The sequence below is a fragment of the Corythoichthys intestinalis genome, chromosome 16 (genome assembly GCF_030265065.1).
Source record: "Corythoichthys intestinalis isolate RoL2023-P3 chromosome 16, ASM3026506v1, whole genome shotgun sequence".
In the NCBI taxonomy this organism is placed as follows: Eukaryota; Metazoa; Chordata; class Actinopteri; order Syngnathiformes; family Syngnathidae; genus Corythoichthys; species Corythoichthys intestinalis.
The window spans coordinates 33,567,577-33,595,159 of record NC_080410.1 but is presented as its reverse complement, the minus strand read 5'-3'; the positions used below and the strand labels follow the sequence as shown (position 1 = coordinate 33,595,159).

At 37.8% G+C, this 27,583-nt stretch overlaps 1 protein-coding gene across 1 annotated transcript in view; it reads right to left on the bottom strand.

Annotated features, from left to right (window-relative positions):
- Positions 1 to 1,938: 1,938 nt before the first annotated feature.
- The window catches only part of rras (RAS related), a 31,775-nt gene continuing 6,130 nt past the window's right edge, over positions 1,939 to 27,583 (bottom strand). The window contains exons 2-6 of the mRNA XM_057861631.1: positions 25,988 to 26,075; positions 16,210 to 16,312; positions 14,490 to 14,598; positions 6,862 to 6,980; positions 1,939 to 6,747 (exon numbers count right to left, since the gene is read on the bottom strand). Coding sequence (XP_057717614.1) covers positions 6,660 to 6,747; positions 6,862 to 6,980; positions 14,490 to 14,598; positions 16,210 to 16,312; positions 25,988 to 26,075 — 507 coding nt within the window. The 3' untranslated portion in view covers positions 1,939 to 6,659. The remainder of the gene's footprint in view (positions 6,748 to 6,861; positions 6,981 to 14,489; positions 14,599 to 16,209; positions 16,313 to 25,987; positions 26,076 to 27,583) is intronic.

Sequence of the window (27,583 nt, the reverse complement as noted above, 5' to 3'; positions counted from 1 at the left end):
AAGCGGGGAAAGCGGCACAAAGCCAAAAAAAGCGCACCAGAGTGTCCAAAACATTGACTTATTTCAAAGAAACAAAGGAGGGTACACTCTTCTGTCCTGTCTCTTCAATGCCAAGCTTGGCTGCACGTCGGCCGTGAATAAACACCTCAAGCGCCGTCACCCAGTTTGTAAAAAAATTTTTTTTTTCATTTTTTTGTACACCAGAGGATGCTGTCGCCTTACTAAATAATAATGTTTCATTGACAATGGGTCTATAAGTGCTATTAGTATTGTTCTTAATGCTAATTGAAAGGTTTACAGTATTTCATGTTATGGTTTATTTTATGGTATAGAAAATTATATAAGGTTAAAAGGTCATAAATATATACAGTATATACAGTGATTGCACTCAAGGGAGAGATTGTCAATGATAAGGTAATAAATTAAGGTAAAGGCAATTCATATAGGCAATTCATTGATATATAAATAAGGTTTAAAAGGAAAAAGGTGAAAAGTTTTTGTTAATTTCTAATTGTGTTCTCTTACGGTGTGTTTACATCAAGGATGGAATAAAAGTTGTAAACCATCAGTTTAAGAGACCATCTTTTCAATCGGGATGCTATACTAGTTAATTCTATCAGCATTTGAACTCATTGTTTATTTGTGATTTATTATTGTTATTTACGTGTTTTTTTAATATATTTATTATATTTATTTTATATATTTATAATTTAAGTGTTCCAATGTTTTTTGTGAATTGATAAGCGTCAACAAAAATTTCACTGCAAAATTAGTAAAAAAAAAAAAAAAAAAAAAAAAAAAAATTTAAATTAATTATTAGATTGGTCGACTAATCGTAAAAATAGTCGGCTGACTAATCGGGAGAAAATTAGTCGTTTGGGACAGCCCTATTCTCTATGAGTGGAAATGCATCCATGATTGAAATTTCAGACCTCTACCAATTTTTTAAGTGGGTGAACTTGCAAAATCACAAGGGATGCAAATATTTCTGCTAGGGCCGTCAAAATTATCGCGTTAACGGGCGGTAATACAATTTTTTTTTTTTTTAATTAATCACGTTAAAATATTTGATGCAATTATTGCACATGCCCCGCTCAAACAGATTAAAATTACAGCACAGTGAAATGTCATCTTGTTAATTGCGTTTTTTTTTTTTTAGTTTTGACGCCCTCTGCTGGCGCTTGGGTACGACTGATTTTATTGGCTTCAGCACCCATGAGCATTGTGTAAGTAATTATTGACATCAACAATGGTGGGCTATTAGTTTATTTTTTGATTGAAAATTTTACAAATTTTATTCAAACGAAAACATTAAGAGGCGTTTTAATATAAAATTTCTATAACTTGTACTAACGTTAAGAACTACAAGTCTTTCTATCCATGTATCGCTTTAACAGAATGTTATTAATGTTAATGCCATCTTGTTGATTTATTGTTATAATAAAAACAGTACTTATGTACCGTATGTTGAATGTATATATCCAACTTGTCTTATCTTTCCATTCCAACAATAATTTACAGAAAAATATGGCATATTTTAGAGATGGTTTAAATTGCGATTAATTGCGATTAATTTTGAAGTTGTAATTAACTCGATTAAAAATTTTAATCATTTGACACCCCTAATTTCTTCCCCTCACTGTATACAGACTGTACATTCATATTACTGTTGTTACGATAAGACACGATGTATATCGTCATGTTTAAGAAATGAAAGTGGAAGGAATTCAAGGTGACCCTTGCATCATAGAATTTTCTAAATGTACACTCCTGCAATAAAGAATTTAAAAATGTTTCTTTAAATATACAGTATATACACTTATATATACTTTACCAAAAGGTCATTACAAATGTTTGATACAGTGAGTGAATTCTCAATGTTGATGCAACAAAATACTTTGAGTTATGTTTTAACGATGTACAAAAAGTGATGCCGTATAAGTCAAAACATTTTAATTGCAATTTGTAATATATAATATACGTATAATGCAAATAATTCATTCCAAAAAATAGGACATGGATCTACACAGCCCAAAGCATTACATATAAAAAGACATGTAAAACAGGATTATTTGGCAAAGGAAAATACTCCCCAATTATTAACACCACTCACTGCATGTGGCACTTATCAGTCTTAGTTGGGGGAAAAAAAAAATCTGATCTTTATGTTTTCACGCTACAAACCTTTTCGTTACTTCAATAAACATCCAAATAAAAGTCACAACATTTTGAAAGTTAAAACTCAATCTTCACAAATGCACCTGGCAAGATCAAACAAGCCAATAGTATGCATGCTACTGTCTTGGTAAGCGTTTGCTGTAATTGGGTTGGGCTCTGTAGCACAAAGTCCCAAAAGGTGTTGAATAGAAAAAAATCTTCACAAATGTTGGGTTTAAAACATCTTCAGAATACTGTACTCTAATGATAATGTAGGCAACCATCAAAACAGGTACTCCATAGTCCAGTAAAAAAATGTTTTCCCTAATCTGCCTAATTACAGTAAACATGAGCCTTGAAGACTAAACCCTATTTCTTTGATAAAAAAAATGGCTTGAGTGAATCAGTGTCTATGAAAGAAATGAACCGCCAAAAGAGGAAGATATACAGAGACCCTTTCATGCAGGAATTATGACTTTTTTAACCTTTACCATAGACTTCATAATGATATTGACAGGTCAGATTCGACCTTTGACCTTCACTGCGCCACGCCTTCAAGTAGGGGGCCATCCCACAATCCGCGTCAGTTATTCGCAGTCGGTCGCAGCAACACATGCAGCGATCCAACGCCGGATTTATGTTGAAAAAGTACGAAAGCTGTAGCGCATACAAACAGGAAGGATTGTCTCAGGTGTGATTTGTTCGAGAATTCAAGGTAATTATTTTTTCACAAGAATTTTCAACATAAAAAGCTTTGTTGTAAGGCTGCCACCACATGTCTAAAAGACTAGAATCATTCTTTGACATATTTACATAAAATAAATGCTAACTGCATGTTTTTTTTGTGCTTTTAACCAAGGATGGAGACTGTTTTACGTCCATATCTATAAAGAATTCAGGGATTTAACCATTTATTCACAAGCATTTTCAATGGAAAAGCTCTGTTTACATATGGCGGCCACCACATTGACTGACAGACTAGCATCGTACTTCGACATATTTATGTGAAATAAATGCTAACAGCACGTTTTTTTTTTTTTTTTTTTTTAACCAAGGATCGAGACTGTTTTACGTCCATATCTACAGTATAAAGAATTCAGGGATTTAAGCATTTATTCACAAGAATTTTCACCGGAAAGCTGTTTACATATGGCGGCCGCCACACTGACTGACAGACTAGCATCATCCTTCGACATATTTACGTAAAATAAATGCTAACTGCATGTTTTTTTTTCTTTTTTGCTTTTAACCAAGAATCGAGACTGTTTCACGTCCATATCTATAAAGAATTCAGGGATTTAACCATTTATTCACAAAAATGTTCACCGGAAAAGCTCCGTTTACATAAGGCGGCCGCCACATTGACTAACAGACTAGCATCATACGTCAACATATTTACGTAAAATAAATGCTAACTGCATGTTTTTTTTTTTTTTTTTTTTTGCTTTTAACCAAGAATCGAGACTCTTTTATGTCCATATCAATTAAAAATTCAGGGATTTAAGCATTTATTCACAAGAATTTTCAACGAAAAAAAGCTCTTTGTCTGCAATTCCACTTGGTCAGCTTTGAAGACCACGCCAAGAATGCACGCCCTCCTATTATTCGGCCCCGTGCCCCGTCAATATCATGATGAAGTCTATGCCTTTACATGGCACTCTTTTAATTCATTGGCTGCCATTGACAGTATTTGACGTCTAGTCCATTTTGACTGGGAGGGGCGAATGATCGAACATAGTTGTATTTAGTAAAAATAGATATAGAAATAGATATTGAAAACACCTATTGACTGCATTTGACGTCCAATCCATATTGACTGGGATGGGCGACTGAACTGGGATCATTTGATCTCTTCCAGCTTCTCCCAGTTCAAATGGATTAGACGTTTATTGCCGTCAATGGCAGACAAAGAGTGAAGCTATGTGAGGACCACAACAAAACAAAACAGATAAATTTTGAAAGCAAAATAGTACACATGGACTCATAATTGGAGTTTAAGGGGGGGCAGGAGGGCCAGGCCCCCCTTGGTGGCCGAAAAGTGTCATTGCATGTAATTGACTTTCCTGTATATGTAAAATTCGCAAAGCAAAAAAATAAACAACAAAAATGAATGAAATGAACAAAAAAAGATATTTTTATAATGGGTCAAAATTATTTTTTGAACAGATCATGTGACTACCACCTTGGACGGTCATTTGCTTTGCATATTATTTAAAAAATAAAATAAAATAGGAGAGGCCAATTTTATTTTTCAAATTATTTTTTTCTTTGATTGAAATTTTTTTTTTTTTGGTTGAAGCAACTTTTTGGAGGATTAAATGATTTCGACACAAATGTCCAACCTGTAATGTGGCCCAAACACAAAAAGGATTGCTAAAATCAAAGAAAACTTTTTTAATGAAAAATTAAGTGTTCAAATGCAAATTTTTGAGCCTCAAATATTTTTTGCATTCAAAAACTTTGAGTGAAATTTTTTTTTTTTTTGATTGAAGTGATTTTTCTTTTGAAATATATTTTTTTGTATGAAGCAACTTAATTTTTGATTGAATAATAAAGACACAAATGTCCTAGCCAAAATGTGGCCCAAACACAAAACAACATTACTTAATCAAAAAAAAAAAATTTTTTTTTAAATTGACTTAAATAAAAAAATATATATATAAAATAAAAAGCTTTCAAATGAATTTTTGGGGTTTCAGATTTATTTTTGCATTGAAACGCATTTGTTTTGTTTTTTTTGATTGAAGTGACATTTTTTTATTGAAATATTGAATTGAATATATATTTTAATTGAGGCAACTTTTTGTTTTGATTGAAGCATTTTTTTGGATCGACTAATGAAGACACAAATCTACCTCCATATGGCTCCGCCCAGGGGATACAATTTTTGACTGAGGTAACTACATTGGCACGACACCGGCGGGCGTACCATATTCAACGGATGATGATCTTGGTGAAAAGTATAGCTGTCCTGCAACCAGCCTGGTTTAGAATTCCAATCAATAATAACGGGAGACAAAAAAAAAAAACAATGCTCATTTTCAACTTATTATTATAAATATTCTTGTAGTTAATTTGATTGCTGACACTGCGTTTCGGGGTCATTAACATCTTGTGCCCCCCCGCCCCAAAAGTCAAACTCCGCCTATGCATGGATCATACTTTCATTTTTAAAAATTTTTTTTATTACAATTTATGTTAAAATATAATTTTATTTAAATTCATTATTACTAAAGGGTTTTTTTTTATTTGTGGTTTTAAATTCTTTTTTTCTCTATTTGTTTTGTTGCCCTAAACAGATCCTTTAATAATTAATTTAATTGATTTAAAATTATTCATTTCTTTTTTACTGCCCATAGCAAAATACAAGCGAGCCACACAATTAGATGTCAAATGTGGGCCACAAAATAGTGTCCTGCAGGCCGCAATTGCCCCCTATAGTTTTGAGACCAAAAATCATAATTTGTGCATGAAAGGGCCCCAAAATTGTCAGTTGACCTTTGAAATGTTCACCGTCTTTAGTGTCAGCTTTTAAATAACTTTCCACTGTGGTGACCACTGCCCCTGAAAGGGTTAATGTCAACAAGGTTTGTACAGTATGTTCATAATACAAAGCATGAGCATGAATAAACTAAATGCGTCAACTAGTTTTGGTCAAAATATTCTTGTAAACCATTTGCATATATTTATGGAATTCAATGAAGGTTTGATAAAAGGTAAAGCTGCATCACTAAAAGTCAAGTGCATATCTTTGAGTTGTCAGTTTCCACGTTCATCGCATTTATACCATAATTTCGGTTGCCAATCTCTCAAATGTTGAAATGCAGAATAAGTGTGTAATTTAGTCAAATTGTGGTTCAGTCCACCCCTGCATAAACCCACTTTCCGAATACTGTCGAGAAATAATTTGAACTCTATTTACAGTGTCTGAGGCAGTCATATTGGCTGAAATGTTTGGAGAAAATACCAGAATGTTCTAACTCATTTGCTGTTCCAATGCTTTGCTGCTGCTGTGATCTGCTACCCCCTGCAGGACAGCTTGGAACATTACCACGCAATGATGCGTCATGATTGGGTGTGACACACATCATTTCTGTTACTGTACGTAGATTGATTTTTCTGCATTAACTAACTCAGCATTACGGCAGGAGTTAGAGTACCTAATGCGGTGACGTCTCGCTGACACCAGTACCCGAATGCCACAACAGCAACAAAATATTTATAGCACGTCGTAATATGAGGGTGTCTTTTTATGGACTGTAACTATATACAGTCACGTCATTATTATCCCATGTCTCCAACAGAACTATTCTTGCTGCTGTTGAAAGCTCTTCCCTTAAACTAAAATAATGATATGGAATTATAAATTGCTTTTGGTAAAAGTGCAAATGAATCCATTACATGGATAAATAATGCACCTTTTAATTCCATCTCTCCCTCAATCTAACCCACTTCTTTTTTTGGACAAGCTGGAGAGGCTTTGGTGTCCTTAGGAAGGCTGCTTAGAGAAGAACGCAGGGACAGCCACCACTCTTCTGCTTCCCAGTATGATGAGTAGGAGGGGGAGGACACTCCATTTCCTGAAACCTTCTGTAGAAGTGAAAAAAATGGCTTTGTCAGTTTAGTTTACTTCAACAGGATTTACCAGTTAGTTATCCCAACTGTGTAAAGATACAAAATAATAATAATAATAATAATAAATACCTGACAATTCGCACTAGCTCCAAGAAGGCTTCATCCACATTGTAGCGATTCTTAGCTGAAGCCTCCATATAGTGGATCCTATTTTCTCTGGCAAATGCCTGAGCGTCCTCCCTGGATATCTATGACCAAAACAAAAAAGAGATAATGTTGAGTGAAAAATACAGGTAGTCCCCGGGTTACGAACCAGTTCCCTTCCTACGCCGGCGACATAACCCAAATTTCCGCGTAAGTCGGAATTAACCCTTTAAGTACCCCAAAATAACGAATCAAAAAGTCCAAAAGTATTGTAATTTGTGTAAGATGGTGGATACACTGCCCTCTGGTGGCATAGTTGGGTCTGGCTGGACTGTCGCCTTGTATGACTGAGAGGCAGACTCAGACGTCTGACATGGATAAGGGATAGCTGCACTCTGGTTTGGCCGACTTAAGGCTGTAAGTTGTAGTGCTACAGCTATCGAATATTTTAGTAATCGGGTAATCGACTGAAAATTCTATCGATTAATCGAGTAATCGGATAAAACATACATTTTTTTAGGTAAAGAGCAATTATAAATATACATGAGAAAACAAGACATTTCATCTAATATTGAACCATTTTCAATCAATGTATTTATTTTCGATGTACATTGTTGAAAACAGCCAACAATTGCATCTCAGATGTGACCCGGAGGAAAAAAAAAAAAAAAAAAAAAAAATCACTGCTTCACTCAAAAAACTTAATTGATCTTGTGGGAAAAAAAATCTTATTTCTTACCTAAAAATGTCATTACACTTGATAACAAACAACACTTAAAGTTAGGTGTTTTTCCCTCATGTTTCAACTGAATTTCCATTTGTGTCAAGCTATTTTTAAGTTCTAGTTAAGTTTTAAGTTAGTCTAAACTGTAAGTCCTGATAGGATTTTGAGTTTTTGCAGTGTTCAAAATAAATGTATTGTAACATATCAGGTTATAATATGGCGTGGATATTTGCATGTGTTCCTGAATGCACCGCTTGACGTGCGGGGGTGAGGGAGGTGCGGGAGAGCGGGAGACGTGCCTTCCTGTTGTTATTGTCGTTCTGGCAGGTGCGTGTGCGTCGTGTTGGTTGTTCCTAAAAAATAAATAATTGCAACCTAACCAAGCAGGTGACTTTTTGTCAACGTTACAGTATGATGCCTGCTGTATTGGAGCAGATTACGGACCAGTGCTACTTGGTGTTTTATCCAGCAATGACTACTGAGCTAAAATTGACAGTTAGCATTGTTAAGTTTTTGTTTTACACCCTCATCACTCTACAGTGCTATTTTATTTCTATTTTCACAGATTAAATAAAGCCTGTATATCGTTAGTGGTCATAATTAATAGAAACCTAGCCCTCCGCGGGGCTAACGCTACGTAACGTTAATCTTATTTATTAGCACTGAGAAGTGTACTGCTTTAAGATGGGGGCCGTCTGCTAACGCCGCTGACTTTTGTCATTTCACATCTAGTTCAACATATGTGTGATATCTATGAGACGTGACCGTACCTGCTGCTGCTACCACCGTAGCTTCATGCGGGCTAGTTTTCAGCAACGTCGGCGTAGTTTGTAGCAACTGTCGGCTGCAGTAAGGTTGTTTTGTTTTTTAATTTTTTAATTTTTTTATTTTATTGCTTCTTCCTCTATGCATGTGACATCAGCGTGTTGTCCCGCATTAAAAGTAGTCCGGTCAAAACGTGATGCTTACAGCTGGCAAAATTAAACGATTCCTCGAGGTGAATAAAATTACTCGGATTAGTTTTTAAACTCGAGTTACTCGAGTTGCTCGAGTATTTGTTTCAGCTCTAGTAAGTTGTTTCAGCTAATATAGGTTTTTGTATGCATTTGTGATTAAGTTTAGAGCAACAGGTTGCGGGGTTATGTGTGAGCGATTTGCTATGAGAATTGTAAATACCAAGGGCGTAGGTTTGGTCTCAATATTGGTAGGGATGATATAACTACATAACTTGCATGTACACTTTTTGCTGGGGACATTAATAAGACCAAACTAATTGGGTGAACGGGGGTCAGGGCTATATTTCTCACCAATATGAACTTAATTCATTGTAAGGCTAAATTAATTCATGATTAATGCAACTTATACTACCTTTTACACTGCCAATTTATAACGTGATCTGATAATTTTTCTTAAATCTAGCCCAATAATTTTCTACCATCTTGTTTTGAGTATTAAAGGTGAGTTAACAGATTAATGTGGCAAGATAAAAATGCTTTTAAATAGTGTTTTGACTTTTGAAGAATATTCTTGAATTAAGAACATTTCTGACAAACAGGTTTTTTAATATGAAATATACAAACTTTTTTTTGTTGTTGCCTGAATTAAGTCTATTTTCAGCTAGCTATTTTCTTATTTCAAGAAATCTGAGTAAAATTCACTTGAAGCACTAGAAGATCATTTCACTTATTTTTAGTAGATTTACACTAAAAACAAGGGAATTAATTTTTTTCCCCCCAGTTTTAAGGAGATGGGTTTTTGCAGTGCATATGTATTGGTTCAGGTGATACACCGTTCGCTTCAAATCTTTGTTTTCAAAAACTACTAAAGAAACATTTTGAAAACTTCCAGAATAAGTGTCTGGATTTTATAGGCAAATTTAAACAAAAATTATATGAGCATACACAACAAATACAAACTTGTCTATCATCTTTTAAATATCCAGGAATGAAAAAAATAAACAGTTCTGCGCATGCGCGCAATGTTAAAAATGGCCGCGAATGCAGCGGTTCCAAAGCAAACACTACAAATATTCGATAAAGAAAGGCATATTTACTTACGTTTGATCATGGTCGGACATATAAAAAAGTTCTCCGCAGACACTTCCTGCCATGTGGCTGCCCACAACTCAACTGCACGCCGCTCTCTCACTATTAACGTCTTCGCCGTGTCTTTAAGCATTTATATTTATGCCATATTCATGTTGCACGGAGGGGTGAAAGTGGCTAGAATTTCTTGCCGGAACTCCCCGACGTTTTTCTTTCTTTCTTTTTTTTTTTGGGGGGGGGGGGGGTTGTCAAACCTCTTAAACTACTGAAATCCAAAGAAAACTGTTTTAGCAGTTATTTCTATAACATACAAAAAACGATTTTCATTCAAATTTGTATTTTTTTCAATGATTTGCAAAATAAAAGTTAACAAAATCAGCAATAACCCCAACCTACATCTCCTAATTTTTATTTTCCCTCATTTCCTCAAATACTAAATGCCAAATCTCAATTTTAACTACTTAAGAACATAGGATGTATATTAAAATTGAAGTTGATGAAAAAAATTACTTTTTTTTTTTTTTAATAACAAAGACATAAGTAACATACATTCAGAAAAATAAGTACAAACGCCTTGCAGTGTAAATTATGCAGAGTGAAATGAAATATATTTTGAAGATCGCGCAAACATTTACTTTTTTAAATCATAAGGAAATGAATAAATAGTCTAACATAAATGAACAAATACTAATATCCAAAGTGCACATTGACAGCTAAGATGTTCTGAACCTCCCCATCAGAGCAAATAAAACTAAATATAATAAAAAAGCCTCCTCAACTCTTTCGTTGCTCTTAAAGATTTTATCCATTTTATGTTGCATTGCCCTTTTTTGTCACATCAATTCAACAACCATTTTTTCCTCTTTTTTTGCTGTTCCAGAAAATATGCACATTTGAACCAATCTGAGCTAACCATCTCTGCTGATCACACGTCAGTATGTCAGCCAATTGAACGGATAAATGAGTCCAGGAGTTTTGCTTTGCATTTGCACATTTACGTGACTCATCATCGTCAGACTCTGATAACTGCAGCAGCTGGGGAAACCTCCATGCCGCTGTGGAATAAAATCAATAATGAATATTGGTGGAAACGGATTATGCTACACAAGCACATTATTATGCTTGTTGTTAACACTTGTATATGTAAATCTGATGTTGGTAGATTGTTTTTTTTTTTCTTGGAGATGAAATGCATGTGTGGTAGCTTAGCATTTTTTTTTTACATAGCGTTTTTGACAGATGCCGTCATATTTTTGGAATCAAAGCATCGTGTACCGGAACACCATTCCGGCCCTGAATCTTATACCGGAACTGCGTTCCTGACTGTTCTGGCCCCCTTTCACCCCTGGTTGCACGTATATGTTTATGATGTAAGTTGTTTATTTAGCACCTTTAGATAACATTGAGAGTCCAACTGAATGTAAAACAGTGCTTATCCACCACCACAAAAGCTTCGGGAGCAAAATATCATCAGGGTGAAAATTTTGACAGAACGCCGGCTGTGAAAGTGTGCGTTTGTGTGTGTGTGTGGGTGGGGGGGGGGGGGGTATGGAGGGGAGGGGTCAAGTCATCAGCCAATCAAACTTGCGTTTGAGGGGGAAAAAATGGACTAGCACATTCAGCAAGGGAAAAGGGGTCAATGTAAGTCTGAACATATTGAAAGTACTGTAATTCGCTTAATAATGGTAGGGTTAATTCTATCTTTACAACATGGGAAGACAAGCTAAAAAAAACCTATAGAATTGAAGTCATTACATAATGCAAATAAGGTTGCGTAAAAGCTGGTGGGGATAAATTTGAGCATCCTGAAAAGTTGGTAGTGTTATGTGCCTACCGTCCCTATGCAAACCTATGCCCTTGGTTAATACGTTAGCATTTGTAGCATTTAAAATAGCAGACCTTTGTTCGTCAGATTAAGCTCATTTAATCTACTAAATTTACATATTGATCAGACTAAATGGACGTTTGAACGCCAGGTGTTTTATTGTTAAAATGAGTGTCGTTTTGAACATAAGTGTGCATACAGGGTGACCCAAAAAAAAGTTTACACACAGTTGACTGCTTGTTTAAAAGCCATTGAAACATATCTAAATAGGTTGTCATGCTTAAGTGACTCATTAAGGTAACTCAATGCAGCTGGTGATCTCTCGTCTCTACAATTCCTGTGCTTCTGCTGAAAATGAAGAAAACTTTAGCTGTACCTGAATTGCTGCGTGCCGGTCTGACACCTACTGCGATTGCAGCAAATCTGAGAATATCCAGATGTGCAGTCTACAAAGTTAAAAAGAAGCTGAAAGATACTGGAACAGCCTCACGAAAACCTGGGTCTGGAAGTGGCGATCTGTGCGGACCAAAAAGTTGATTGACAAGGTGATATGTGGCCACCCCAGAGTCCAGATCTCAATCCCCTGGATTATAGCATATGGGCAACTGTGGAGGACAGTGCCTGTAAGAAGCCAGAAACTTCTGTGGCAGCCTTGGAGAGGTCCATTGTTAGATCTTGGGAAAAGATGACAGCATCCTACATAAAGAAGACCTGTCAAGCGTTCCGCAGGCGCCTGGAGGCTGTTGTGACACTTAAGGGAGGACACATTGAAAAATAGAGTGTACTGTACATGTTCTTTACAATAATGTATAATTTGTGATTAAATTCTAATTCTAAGATGAATAAACATGGCATTTAAGTTGTATTATGGCAGTGTAAACTTTTTTTGGGTCACCCTGTATGCGTGGTACAGCTTTACAAATTGTCAAAAGTGAAGGAAGTAAAACGCTTCAGAAAGCACAATTGCCTTGTTTGCTGTCTGTAAAGCTGAACAACTTCACGTTAAGTCAGGACAGAACACGCCATATTAATAAAGTCAAGAAAAAATAAGATACTGTGAGGTACAAAAAGCATAAGGTACTGTTTATGCAACAACAACAACAAAAAAAGACGAGATAAAAATGGCGGATGAGACCTCGTAAAGTCGAAATCTCGTAAATTGAGTACGTCGTAACCCGGGACCACATGTATGCGTCTCAATGAATGAATGCTTTATTTTGGACATATGCCAGAAAAAATGAAAAAGAATAATAAAAAAAACAAAAAAACAACAACAACAGTATTTAAAAAAAAAAAATCTGACAAAACCATCGAGACACTTATCATAATAACAACAATAGTCAGGACAATAATATTCATAATAATTAGGGCTGCAGCATTCGATTATTTAAGTGATCGATTAATCGATCCATTAGTTAGTTCAAATAATCGGGTAATTGGATTAGGAACATTTAATGCATTGCAGAATAAATTTTAGTAGATGTAAAACAAAGGCTTGCGAAGACTGCTCTTTAAAAAGAGCATTAAATTCAAATACAAAATAAAATTTCAGAGTTTTTTTCAAACTATGCAGAATTGCTCTTTCAGTTCACAAGACTATAAATGCATTTTAAAAAATAAATTGAAATATTTGAGCTTAGCCGCAAACGGTGTAAAAAAAAAAATAATAATAATAATAATAAATGAGAATCGAAGTACAACAGAAGAACGATTGGCTAACTTGCATAGCAAAAGTCCGCTCGCTTAAATGCTATAAAATGCTAACCTTTTTTTTTTTTTTTTTTTTTTTAAACAATGCTCTTAACAAATCGTTCAAACACATTTTCCCACAAAAAACTGCTAAATATACATCTAAACTAAATTAAGAATGAATAAACAATCATACTACCTCAAACAAAAATTACAACCTTATGTTGGTCTTAACAAGGAGCAGCTGGATCAAGCCATGTTAGATGAGTTATGTCATATTCACTGCTGCTAGACAAAAACAAACAAACAAACCAATACAACACCACTCTAATTAAACGAATCCACGAAGCAGCAAATTTTGATTCGAAGCCTTTTTTTCCTAATCGAATTACTCGAGTTAATCGATTAATCGTTGCCTCCCTAATAATAATAATAATAATAATGTCAGAATTTCTTCAATATGCCCAAAAAAGGAGGAGGAGGATGCATTTGCTCTGATTTCACATAAAGTTGAGGCCGGACCAACAGCAAGCAATCATATGACACCGAAAATGTTTCTTAACCCTTTTATGCACAAATTATGATTTTTCTTAAAAATAATTACCATTTAAATAACTGTTTTTCCCCAAAATTGATACTTCAATTAATTAATTTCATTTGAAATTATTCACATACACTACTTTATATATTTATATCATTTTTTTTTTGCTGTTTTTTTTTTTATTGCCCGCCACAAAAAGCGTGCAGGCAACACTAATACTAGAATAGAATAGAATAGAATAGAATAGAATAGAATAGAATAGAATAGAATAGAATAGAATAGAATAGAATAGAATAGAATAGAATAGAATAGAATAGACCTTTTTTGTCATTATACAGTTGTACAATGAAATTGTGGAGCATCTCCCTTTACAGTGCAGGACAAGTAAACATTTCGAAAGTGGCTTGCAATAAAAGTATAAAATCTAAATAAATATAAAATATGTATGAGGTAGTCCTTTGTTTAGGCAGTGCAAATAATTAAAGTGAAGTAGCAGCAGTTGACAATGAAGGCACTGAATATTGCACATTAATACTGCACGTAAATAGGTACTACATTTGGGTGTCAAATAGGGGCCGCAAAATAATGTTTCGCAGGCCGGATTTGGGCCCCCGGGCCGCAAGTTTGACAGCAATGTCCAATACAATAAAACAATTAAGAAAAAGAAAATATAATCATTTGTGCATAAAAGGGTTAAAATCAATATTTTTAAATTGCTCAATACCTATGAATAGCTGTCTCTGTATTTCATCATCTCCTTGGGAAACCTTACAAATAAAGATTAGTTACCACTCTTTGTTGCTCCAGGTCTGCCTTGTTTCCGACCAGCAGCATGGGGAAGTCGTCCCGATCCTTCACTCGAAGGATCTGGGTGTGAAACTTCTGGACTTCATGGTAGCTGGTAGGTCATAAACACATTTAAGAACAAAATAAGTATCCTTGGTTATTCACTGAAAACTAACCTATTTGCTGTTTTGAATTTATGCCAAAGCAATAAAACAAAGACTCTGGCGCTATGCTGGTGCCAAGTAACTATGTTTAAGTGGGCAGTGTGAACCTTTTACTGGAAAAGTTTCAATCACTCACAGATGTTTGCTAATGATTAAAACTACCACAAATTCAATTTGATTTATACAGCTTTTGTAAATCCAGCTATCTTTTCATTATACACATTTTACTCCTCTGTTAATAGTGCAAAGTTCAGACCATATCTATGAACTAAAAAGACTGTTTGTTTAATGCTTTCTTTATTTCAATGACCACGTATAAAACATTTCTGACTCATTGTAAGCCAGGGGTGTCCAAACTACACACCACTGCCCTGTTTTTATTGGCCCACAGCAAATAATGACAATATCATTGAATACGGCCACCACAAGAAGCTTAAATTCAACCTACATTTTGCTGCACATCTGAGCTTTAACACTAGATGGGGCTAGCTATAGATAAAGGTCGATATACGGATATATCGGGCCAATATATGGACTTTCTTCAAGCTCAGCCATTGGCAGATATAAAAAAAGATATTATGTTAGCTGCTTGGGTGCTGATCTGAGAGGCCGACCGATATGTTGGCCGGCTAATATATCGGGCCGATAAACAGAGTTTTTTCCAAGATGGCCTTTATGTTCCCTATTTGGGCGATGATCTTTCTTGTAAAGGACGACCGATATATTGGCAGGCCGATAGATGGACTTTTTTCAGATTCAGCCGATATCAACCGATAACATAGCCAGTATAATAGAATAACGTATGTTCACTGTTTGGGTGATGATCTTTGTTAATTGTGATTTTCCACCACCTAGTGGCCAGTGTTACAAAAGTAGGCAGCACAACAAAATTCGAACCTTTAATATAGACATTTATATAATGAGCGTTTCAATTACCTTTCGTAATCAACCTGCTTTTAAAAATGCATATCAGCCTCAAAAATCAGCGTACAAAATCGGTATTTGACATTGCAATCAGCTGAATTTATTTTTCAAAAATCGATATCTGCCTTTGAAGATTCCATATCGGTCGACCTCTAGTTAAACATCTTTTATATCCAATTCCGATCCTCTTCGGGGGAAATAAGTTTGGACACCCCAGTTGAAAACTGATGCAACAGTCATGAAAGCACTCTCCCCTTTTATGACTCCAGATAAATTCTTAATATGGACGAATCGTTATCAGCTACTGGTCTGTTTGCATAGCGCTGAGGCCATGTTTATGCTAACGAAGAAGGAATAGGTTCTGTATAAGATCATTCGAGTGACCTAGCAGGCTCTCTAAAAAAAGTCATCTGCGTCATGGCCTCCCCACTAAAGGCAACACCATCAATGAATTAAGGCTTATAGTCAGACTAATCTTGAAGAAGGCTAAAAAAATCCTGGTTGTTGAGAAACATTTCAGCAATTTGAAGATAATATTGCCCCTTGTGGCCAAACAGGCAGCTGCCAGTATAACGTTATTCCAAAACCGTTTCACATTTCTGTAATATTAGTGAAATCCATAAATACACACTTACCTCCCCCGGTCGTTGAGTGCAAACACGAGCAAGAAGCCTTCTCCCGAGCGCATGTACTGCTCTCTCATTGCCCCAAACTCTTCCTGACCTGCTGTATCCAAGACTTTAAAAACATAAACACACCGTTACATATGAATTAATGTCAACAGGTGTGATTTATCATTGTGGTTTGCCTACAAATATACTTCCTTCATGCACAAACACAACAGGCAGAACCAAATGCACAATGGCAACACATTAGAAAATGACCTTTACTATCATGTTTCATCGATACACGAATAAAAAAAAAAACAATAAAACTGGACCAGGGGTGTCCAAACTAGAGCTATAGACCCTACTCACCGACGTCACAGAATGACGTGTCGCTGTAGCCGGCCGCCATATTGTCCGTCTCTGTTAAGCCCTATTCTCAATGGTTTCAATTAGTCGTTCAGTTTATAGAGCAATTCATGGAAGCCCCAGTGCTTCCAAACGCTGTAAACTCATTGGATGCGTTGCATAAAAGGCGTTATGTGGAAAAGCTTCAGTCTATCCATTCGCCAGATCCATATTTGATGCCTAAATCGATATTTTTCGACCCGCTGTCTTCGCCCTCTCTGCCTGACATCTGCTACCCTGATATCTACAACTATCTTTTCCACAGAAACTCGGCCTTTTCTCACAAAACTTTGAAAAACATTAAGAGCAGCACTATAAGCAACATTACCCTGTGTGATTTCTAAAATAGCGACAATCAAAAAAAGAAAAAAGTTGACTTCGATGGCCGACGCTTCAAGGATAGGTGGATATTGGACTATTTCTTCAATAAAACACGCAACAACTGTGTCTGCCTCATTTGCAAAGAGACAGTCGCTGTTTTCAAAGAGTTCGATGTGACGCGATAATAACAAGACACGCTGATATGTGCGACAACATTACAGGGAAGATACGCAGCGAGAAATTATAGCAACTTGAAGCTACAGCAGCAGTATTTCGCAAGAGCCCGAGTGTCGAAAGAGAACGCCACAAAGACGAGACTGTTGAAATTAGGAATTAAAAAAAATAATAAAGCAAATGTGACACACAGAAGGGCTTGCTAACATTTGTTTAAATATATTGTTCTATGTAAATCAGCCAAGGTAGCCCCCCGCATTTTTACCACACCAATTCTGGCCCCCTTTGCAAAAGGTTTGGACACACCTGTTTAACTGATGATCCGTAGACGAGGCCAACTTCTTTCACTTGGTACCAGCTAAATATTATTCAAAATGTAATGATGGTGGAAGAAATAAGCATCTTGAATTTGAAACTGTATGTTGTCGGCGATTGGCCTCGCAATGATCTTAATTGTGGTTGTCAGCCCAAAACCCTCTAAATATATATTAAATGCATCTTACCAGATATAAAATGACTACTACATAATCTGTGGTAATCGTTTGGAGCCCAGTTTTCTCGTTGAATTGCAGCAGTCCATCTCGCTCTCCTCTCCGGGTCTCTCGGAATATGGTAGAACTTCAAGTCTCTCCGTCTATCTTCTCTGTTATTGCAACCAACCACCACACACGCCTTCACAGTTTTGATTATTAATGTTAACGAGCAGAAAAACACTCCATAATAGGAGGAATTTACGTAGCAGTAATGCATCAAAACGACGAGTAGACGGACAATATGGCGCGGAGGCGTGGTTGTGACGTCATGTGAGTAGGGTCTATAGCGATTATTGGTCGGGCTAATATTTGGAAATTTGACATACCGTATTGGCCAGAATAAAGACAGTGTTTTTTGCATTGAAATAAGACTGAAAAAGAGGGGGTCGTCTTACATTCGCCGTCTAGAAATTACACCCATTCACGATGCTAGATGGCGCCAGATATCATTGAAGCGATGTTCTGTCATGACAGACCTCAGCTACTCTCCCCATTCACGACACTAGATGGCGCTAGATATCATTGAAGCAATGTTCTGTCATGACAGATCTCAGCTACCCTGAAGTTTAACCCGTTTGCATTATTTTATTGAAATGTTTTTCCTTATTCACATGTTTCAAGACTACAGTTACAGTTAGACTTCACTTTGATGGTTAATGCAGTTATTGCAATTTTGTTGTTTTATCACAATAGATTGTTTTTTTTTTTTTTTTACATTTCAAAAGTCAGAAGCCATTCATTTACGAATGTGATTGCACTTTAGTTTACATATTTAGTAGGGGTGTCAAACGATTAAAATTTTTCATCCAGTTAATTACAGCTTAAAAATTAATCGTAATCAATCGCAATTAATCGAAATTCAAACCATCTATAAAATATGCCTTTTTTAATGTAAATTCTTGTTGGAATGGAAAGATAAGACACAAGATGGATATATACATTCAACATATGGTACATAAGTACTGTATTTCTTTATTATAACAATAAATCAACAAGATGGCATTACCATTATTAACATTCTGTTAAAGCGATCCATGGATAGAAAGACTTGTAGTTCTTAAAAGATAAATGTTAGTACAAGTTATAGAAATTTTATATTAAAACCCCTCTTCATGTTTTCGTTTTGATAAAACTTGTAAAAATTTCAATCAAAAAATAAACTAGTAGCCCACCATCGTTGATGTCAATAATTACTTACACAATGTTCATGGGTGCTGATGCCTATAAAATCAGTCGCACCCAAGCGCCAGCAGAGGTCGACAAAACTCCGAAAATCACAACAAGTACACATTTCACTGTGCTGTCATTTTAATCTGTTTGAGCGGGGCATTTGTGAGTTAATTGCGTCAAATGTTTTAATGTGATTAATTTAAAAAATTAATTATCGCCAGTTAACGAGATAATTTTGACAGCCCTAATATTTAGATGTTCAGATATTAAGATTTGAATGAGGCAAAATAACATGCAATTTCTCTCAAATATATTGTTATAATCATTTGTTTTGGATGTACTGTAATCATTTTCTGTATAAAAATTTGGTGTTCAAAAAGTCTTTTTTTCTAACTTGAGTCTTGAAAAAGAGGGGGTCGTCTGAAAATCAGGGCTGTCTTAAATTCGGGCCAATACGGTATATCGGAATCGGCCATTTCTTTAATCAGACCGGCCGACATTAAAAAATTGGGTGATTTCGGCTCAGATGCAACCGCGCAGCAATCCTTCGTCCAAACATGATCACTCAATTCGTCAAACCCTTTCTTTTATCCCATATGGGATAAAAGAAAGGGTTTGACGAATATATAAGTGTAGGCAAAATGAACTCTATACAACTATGATCACTCAATGCCAGCCTTCCCAGTTGAAATTGATTTGATGTCTAGAAGTGTCAATGGCAGTGAATACGTTATGGGCTAGAAGCAACAAAATAATCCAGAGGTATGTAAGGATATTGCGGAAAAAACAAACAACCTGATATTCTTAAGTTTCTTACACTGATTACATGTTGTCAGGTTTGACTAACGGTGAGGCACTGTTTAAGTGACTAACTCTATCTCTAAAAAATAGAAATAAAAAGTGACTATCTAGTGTTGAAGTTAAAAAGTGCAACAGAACATTGGCTGGACTCCAGCTTTTTGTGCAGGCCATATTCAAAGATATTTTCATAATTTGCTGCAGGCTAATAAAAACTGAACAGCTGGCCGCGTTGGTCCGCAGGCCGTAGTTTGGACACCACTGCCTCAGTTACACTGTTGCAAATACAGAGGACCTGCTGTTCCCAAATAAAAATATGTGTTGACTTCAAAAGTCATAAGACTACATTTAAACAGAAATGTTCTTACAAACATGTTTTGCGAATGAGGGAGGAAACCAGAGTACACAGAGGAAAACTCGCACAAGCACAGAGGCAACATGCAAACATTGGACAAGAAAGCTGAATTTTTGATTCGAACCACTAACCCATGGGTATCAAACTCATATTTGCTGCCGTAGTTATGGGTTCCACCAAATCAGGGTGTACCCCACCTACTGTCTGTAGTTAGCTGGGATAGGCTGCAGCACCTCCATGACCCTCGAGAGGAAAGCGGCATGGAAAATGAATGAATGAATGAATGAGTTACGGGTTCCATCGATTATTACTGATCGATTATCAATTGACTATTTCAAGTATTTTTGATATTTGTTTGCACATTTGTAACTCTAGCAACATATGTGTGATTCCATCCATCCATCATCTGCCGCTTGCTCCGGGGTCGGGTCACAGGGGCAGCAGCTTTAACAGGGAAGCCCAGACTTCCCTCTCCCCAGCCACTTCATCCAGCTCCTCCGCCGGGATCCCAAGGCCTTTCCAGGCCATGCGAGAGACATAGTCTCTCCAGCGTGTCCTAAATCGTCCCCGGGGCCTCCCGCCGATGGGACATGCCCGGAACACCTCTCCAGGGAGGCGTTCAGGAGGCATCCGAGCAACCTCAGCTGGCTCCTGTTGACGCGGAGGAATAGTGGCTAGATGCCGAGCCCCTCCTGGATGACCGAGCTTCTCACCCTATCTCTAAGGGAAAGCCCGGACACCCAGCGGAGAAAACTAATTTCGGCCGCTTGTATCTAGGATCTTGTTCTTTCGGTCACGGCCCACAGCTCGTAAGGGTAGGAACGTAGATAGACTGGTAAATCGAGAGCTTCGCCTTTCGGCTCAGCTCCTTCTTCACCACTACGGAACGGTACAGAGTCTGCATTACTGCAGAAGCTGCACCGATCTGCCTGTCGATCTCCTGCTTCCTCCTACCCTCACCCTTGAACAAGACCCTAAGATACTTTAACTCCTCCACTTGGGGCAGGATCTCATCCCCGACCCGGAGAGGAAACTCCACACTTTTCCGACTGAGGACCATGGTCTCGGATTTGGAGGTGCTGTTTTTCATCCCAACCGCTTCACACTCGACTGCAAACCGCTCCAGTGAGAGTTTGAGGTCACGGCTTGATGAAGCCAACAGCACCACATCATCTGCAAAAGCAGTGATGCAATGCTGATGTCACCAAACCGAACCCCCTCAACGCTTTGGCTGCGCCTAGAAATTCTGTCCATGAAAATTATGAAGAGAATCGGTGTCAAGGGCAGCCTTGGCAGGGTCCAACCCTCACTGGGAACGAATTTGACTTACTGCCGGCAATACGACCAAACTCCGACAGAGCTTGTACAGGGATCGAACAGTGTACTCCCGGAGCGCCCCCCAAATGACTCCTCAAGGCACACGGTAGAACACCTTCTTCAGACCCACAAAACACATGTAGACTGGGCGAACTCCCACGCACCCTCGAGGACCCTGCCGAGGGTGTAGAGCTGGTCCACAGTTCCACAGCCGGGACGAAAACCACACTGCTCCTCCTGAATCAGACATTCGACTTCCCGACGGACCCTCCTCTCCAGCATCCCTGAATTGACTTTACCGGGGAGGCTGAGGAGGGCAATCCCTCTATAATTGGAACTAAGCCTGTCGCAATATGCAATAATGCCATTTATTGCACGATAAATAAAAATGAAGGCAGTAATTTTTCCGTTGCGATTTATCGCCTCGCGTGCACGTGCGTGCGGTTGACATGCTGTTAAAAGTTCGGATTCCCTGTTACCAACTGCGCGAAATGCATCTTCGTTCCAGGTCCGGCAAAAAATAGCGCCAGAGCCAATCGTTCCCATTATATCCTATTGTTTAACGTATAACGGCCGCGTCAGTGCTCCGGATTGACTGCAGACCATCGACAGCGTGCCGGTGTTGTTGACGTGTGGGCACTCCCGTCAGGGGTGACATTTCATGCGGGGCGGCTATTTTTCGACACAACGCCGGATATTTACAACCAAGTCCGCCAAAACATTGTTACCGACTCGGCTGCTACGAACAACATCGCTTTGACAACGAACAGCTGAATGAAATTAAGAGCGCTGTGCTTCAAACTCGTCCTGTTTATGAAAGTCGACTGTCATATGCTGGTGTTGTGCAGTAATGAGCAGACGTGACTTCTGTGGTGTTTGCTAACTTTTTCAATGCGCGCACACATTAGAGTTCATGAAATTGCAAACTAGATGTGCTACGTCCCATGCCATCGGCTACGTGAGCCCAGAGTGATTATGGGACACGTACTCCATATACTACATTGATGAATTATAAACCAGCATGACTGAATGGAAGTTAGGAAGGCCAAATCAATCCATACCAGTGACTATAGATAATGCTGCAAATATTGTTAATTCAGTACGTGACACAGATGGATTGTAACCACAAATAGGATGTCTTGCTCATGTTGTAAACCTAGCTGCTAAGAGAGCTGTAGCAATCAACAGTGTGCCCCGCCTCACTTTACAAACAGTAAAGACTGTTCTCAGTACTTTTATACTAGGCAAGGCAAGGCAAATTTATTTATATAGCACAATTCAACACACGGCAATTCAAAGTGCTTTATATCACATGAAGATCATAAAAATCACATTTAAATCAACACAACGTAAAAACCAAGACAAAAGATCGCATTTAATCACAGAATGAAAATAAATAAATAAAAATAAAACAAAAATAAAAATAAAACAAAAACTACAACTAATAATAATAATTGAAATCAGCAATGGAGATAAGCACAAGAAGGATAGAAAGCAGGTAGATTGAAATATATAGACAGTTATAGATATGCAGTGCTAAACAAAAGCGTTTTTAGCCCTGATTTAAAAGAGCACTAAATATCTTCAGATCAGTAAGAAGTAAGCACATAGATATTATGCACAAAAATGCATTTTTTAATGATGGCAATTTAATTTTTGCTCGTTTGCAAAAAAAAAAAAAAAGAAACAAAAAATACAGTTGTTATTTTTTATTAGCATTTTTTTAGAGCATTAAATGCATTGAATCAGATCGAAAATCGTGTCCCCCGTATCGAGAATCGTACCGAACCGTGACTTAACTGTATCGTTGCATCCCTATGGAACACCATTGCATAAGCTACAGTGCCTTGCAAAAGTATTCGGCCCCCTTGAACCTTGCAACCTTTCGCCACATTTCAGGCTTCAAACATAAAGATATAAAATTTAATTTTTTTGTCAAGAATCAACAACAAGTGGGATACAATCGTGAAGTGGAACAAAATTTATTGGATAATTTAAACTTTTTTAACAAATAAACTGAAAAGTGGGGCGTGCAATATTATTCGGCCCCCTTGCGTTAATACTTTGTAGCGCCACCTTTTGCTCCAGTTACAGCTGCAAGTCGCTTGGGGTATGTTTCTATCAGTTTTGCACATCGAGAGACTGACATTCTTGCCCATTCTTCCTTGTAAAACAGCTCGAGCTCAGTGAGGTTGGATGGAGAGTGTTTGTGAACAGCAGTCTTCAGCTCTTTCCACAGATTCTCGATTGGATTCAGGTCTGGACTTTGACTTGGCCATTCTAACACCTGGATACGTTTATTTTTTAACCATTCCATTGTAGATTTGGCTTTATGTTTTGGATCATTGTCCTGTTGGAAGATAAATTTCCGTCCCAGTCTCAGGTCTTGTGCAGATACCAACAGGTTTTCTTCCAGAATGTTCCTGTATTTGGCTGCATCCATCTTCTCGTCAATTTTAACCATCTTCCCTGTCCCTGCTGAAGAAAAGCAGGCCCAAACCATGATGCTGCCATCACCATGTTTGACAGTGGGGATGGTGTGTTCAGGGTGATGAGCTGTGTTGCTTTTACGCCAAACCTATCGTTTTGCATTGTGGCCAAAAAGTTCAATTTTGGTTTCATCTGACCAGAGCACCTTCTTCCACATGTTTGGTGTGTCTCCCAGGTGGCTTGTGGCAAACTTTAAACGAGACTTTTTATGGATATCTTTGAGAAATGGCTTTCTTCTTGCCACTCTTCCATAAAGGCCAGATTTGTGCAGTGTACGACTGATTGTTGTCCTATGGACAGACTCTCCCACCTCAGCTGTAGATCTCTGCAGTTCATCCAGAGTGATCATGGGCCTCTTGGCTGCATCTCTGATCAGTTTTCTCCTTGTTTGAGAAGAAAGTTTGGAAGGACGGCCGGGTCTTGGTAGATTAGCAGTGGTCTGATGCTCCTTCCATTTCAATATGATGGCTTGCACAGTGCTCCTTGAGATGTTTAAAGCTTGGGAAATCTTTTTGTATCCAAATCCGGCTTTAAACTTCTCCACAACAGTATCTCGGACCTGCCTCGTGTGTTCCTTGGTTTTCATAATGCTCTCTGCACTTTAAACAGAACCCTGAGACTATCACAGAGCAGGTGCATTTATATGGAGACTTGATTACACACAATTGGATTCTATTTATCATCATCGGTCATTTAGGACAACATTGGATCATTCAGAGATCCTCACTGAACTTCTGGAGTGAGTTTGCTGCACTGAAAGTAAAGGGGCCGAATAATATTGCACGCCCCACTTTTCAGTTTTTTATTTGTTAAAAAAGTTTAAATTATCCAATAAATGTTGTTCCACTTCACGATTGTGTCCCACTTGTTGTTGATTCTTGACAAAAAAATTAAATTTCATATCTTTATGTTTGAAGCCTGAAATGTGGCGAAAGGTTGCAAGATTCAAGGGGGCCGAATACTTTTGCAAGGCACTGTATGAGGGGAAAAGTTTTCATTTGGCTAAGTGCTTAAGTTATTAAATGCAATTGTGTTTTTTTTCTCTTGAAAAACACATTTTATTTATTCTGTTTCTGTGCAGTATTAATATTGTTGTCTTTTACTTAAGAGGGATGGTTTTTAGTTGTGATTTCTTTGCGCGTTTAAATGTGTGTACTTGATCTATTAATATATACTGTATTCTCACTGTGTTATTGTAAATTGGTTAAAAAAAATGGGGGGGGGCGCATTAATATCGCAATAACTTATTAGATAAATTATCGCACACTAAAATTTGTTATCGCGACAGGCCTAATTGGAACACACCCTCCGGTCCCCCTTCTTAAAAAGTGGGACCACCACCCCGGTTTGCCAATCCAGAGGCATTGTCCCAGACGTCCACGCGATGTTGTAGAAGCGTGTCAGCCACGACAGCCCCACAACATTCAGAGCCTTTAGGAACTCCGAGCAGATCTCATCGACCCCTGGGGCCTTGCCACCGAGGAGCTTTCCAACCACCTCATTGACTTCAACCCCAGAGATCGGAGAGCCCACCTCGGAGACGTGTGACTCCATTTACGCATTTGTAACTTTGGCTACCCATTTGTGACTCTGCCGTGGCAGGACTGTGTTAAATGTCACGTGTAAAATCATATCCAATCCAGAGACCCAGTAATTACAGCTCACACAAAATACACATTCTGTTGTTACGTATCTTACGTATCTGCGTCTCAAGATACACAATCGAGGCTCTGGCTAGGTATTTGTGAATCTGGGTATACATTGGCAGCCAGAATTTTGCTATTATACTGTAATGCCCCCATAGCCCCAGTCTAGATGTGCAATAAAATGTAATATTTAACCTTGAACAATAACCTCTTCTACTCAAATGTAACTACAGTTCATGAGAGGAAATTGGAGTTAGGGAAGTAGGGCTGACAGCCATTGACTCGTCATTGTATTTGTGTGTCATAGTATATGTTGGTCCCACCCTTCACCCTAGCACTTAGTCTCTGAATTGTATCCAGGAATTACACCATGCATGTAGTCATTTCTCTATAGTGAAAAGTTAAACACAAGTGCAGTAAATCAGCTGCCAAGTGCAAGTCCTAACAAGGGAACATCCAGAGAGCAAACACTGCCTTTGTCATATCACGTCACATTGCAACTGCAACACACCCTCTGCTTTTCCCCACACACATATCCTTTAGAACTGTGACTAACACAGATATTTTTAATCATGTGTAGTGCAGATTAATCTTACTGTCCAGACGGGTCTCCTTTCCATCCACAGTGCAGATCTTCGTATAGGAATCTTCAATGGTCGGGTCGTAGTCTGACACAAAGTAGGACTGCGAAACACAATCAGAGTTATCACCTATACCTTCTTTTCCCTTTATTTATTTTGACTTGGCTCCTTTATCAGGAAACATTGTATTTCCCTCCATTTTCATGCGGCCAACACCCAAATTTATGTGCCTCAAGAAAAATGGAGACGGATACTCACTCCCTCCATCGCTCAAATGTCTCGAGATAGTATAAAGGCCTGGCTTGTTGGAATTAGATGTGTAGCAATTTGATGCACTGTGCTTGCTTCTCAAGTGCATAACTCCAGTGGAGTTACAGATGTAATAGGGACCTCAATCTTTTTTCTTTTTTTTTTTGGAAATGATGTGTTCACATTTCATCTGGAGACCCAGTATACTTTAACCCTTTTAGGCCACTCATTTAACTAATTGGCTGCCACTGTCAGAGCTAAAACATCCAATACATTTTGATTGTGAGAGGCTGGTACCTCGACAAAATAAATTGGATGTCTAGTGCCGTGAGTGGAACTGAAACATGAGCATTCACACTCAGTCCCCCCAGTTTAAATGAATTGGACGTTCATCGGTGTCAATGACAGGCTATGTCTTAAATACAATGAAATTGAAAAAGATAAAAACTTTATAGACTGTTATGATGGGGATATTTTCATTTTTTCCTCATTTTAATTTTATTGACATTTTATACATTTAAAATATAATCATTATTTTTCCATGATATTACAGTAGAGATGTCCCAATCCCATATTTGGATCGGATCGGACGTCGATATGGGCAAGAAAATGCGCATCTATATCGGATCGGCCAACATAAAAAAATTCTGATCTAGTTTTATTTTTTTTCAAGTCCGGTCTGGGTTTTCCAGCGCACCGATTTACATAATCCATTCCAGTTTTTGCTTCGGGTTTCCCAAAATCCGGTCCGCATTTTGCAGCACATGTTCAACACACTATTTTTACATTACCGTCTCCCAATTTACCGAGAGACTTTATCGGTAAAAATGTCAGCTGTGTGGGATCATTTCACCTTAAAGGACGACAAAGACGAAGAAGCAGAGTGCAACATATGCCACAATAAAGTCAAGCGTGGTGGTAAAGCTGTAAGAAGTTTTAATACAACCAACCTAATCAAGCCTTTAGCGAAATACCTCCACAAACAATATAAGAAGTATGTTAAGAAAACCGAAGACAAAAAGAAAGGTCCTACGCAACTAACACTGGCAGAAACTTTTGCTATGCGTGACAAACTGGCACTTGACAGTCCCAAAGCCCAGGGAATAACAAGAGTCATTGCCGAAGAATTCATTCTGGATGACGAGCCATTATCTCTCGTGAGTAAAGACGCACCATCCAACACTTAGAACCACGGTAAAACATGCCCAGCCGTCATTACATCCTTGAGCGATTCGGCCGTGGAAGATTCGAGAACGATTCACAAACATCCAAATTCCGATTATTGAAATATGTCAAGTAAAGCGGAACTAATACACAGCACGGTCTTCGGGACGCAATGAGAAACGGACCGCATTGCGTCCC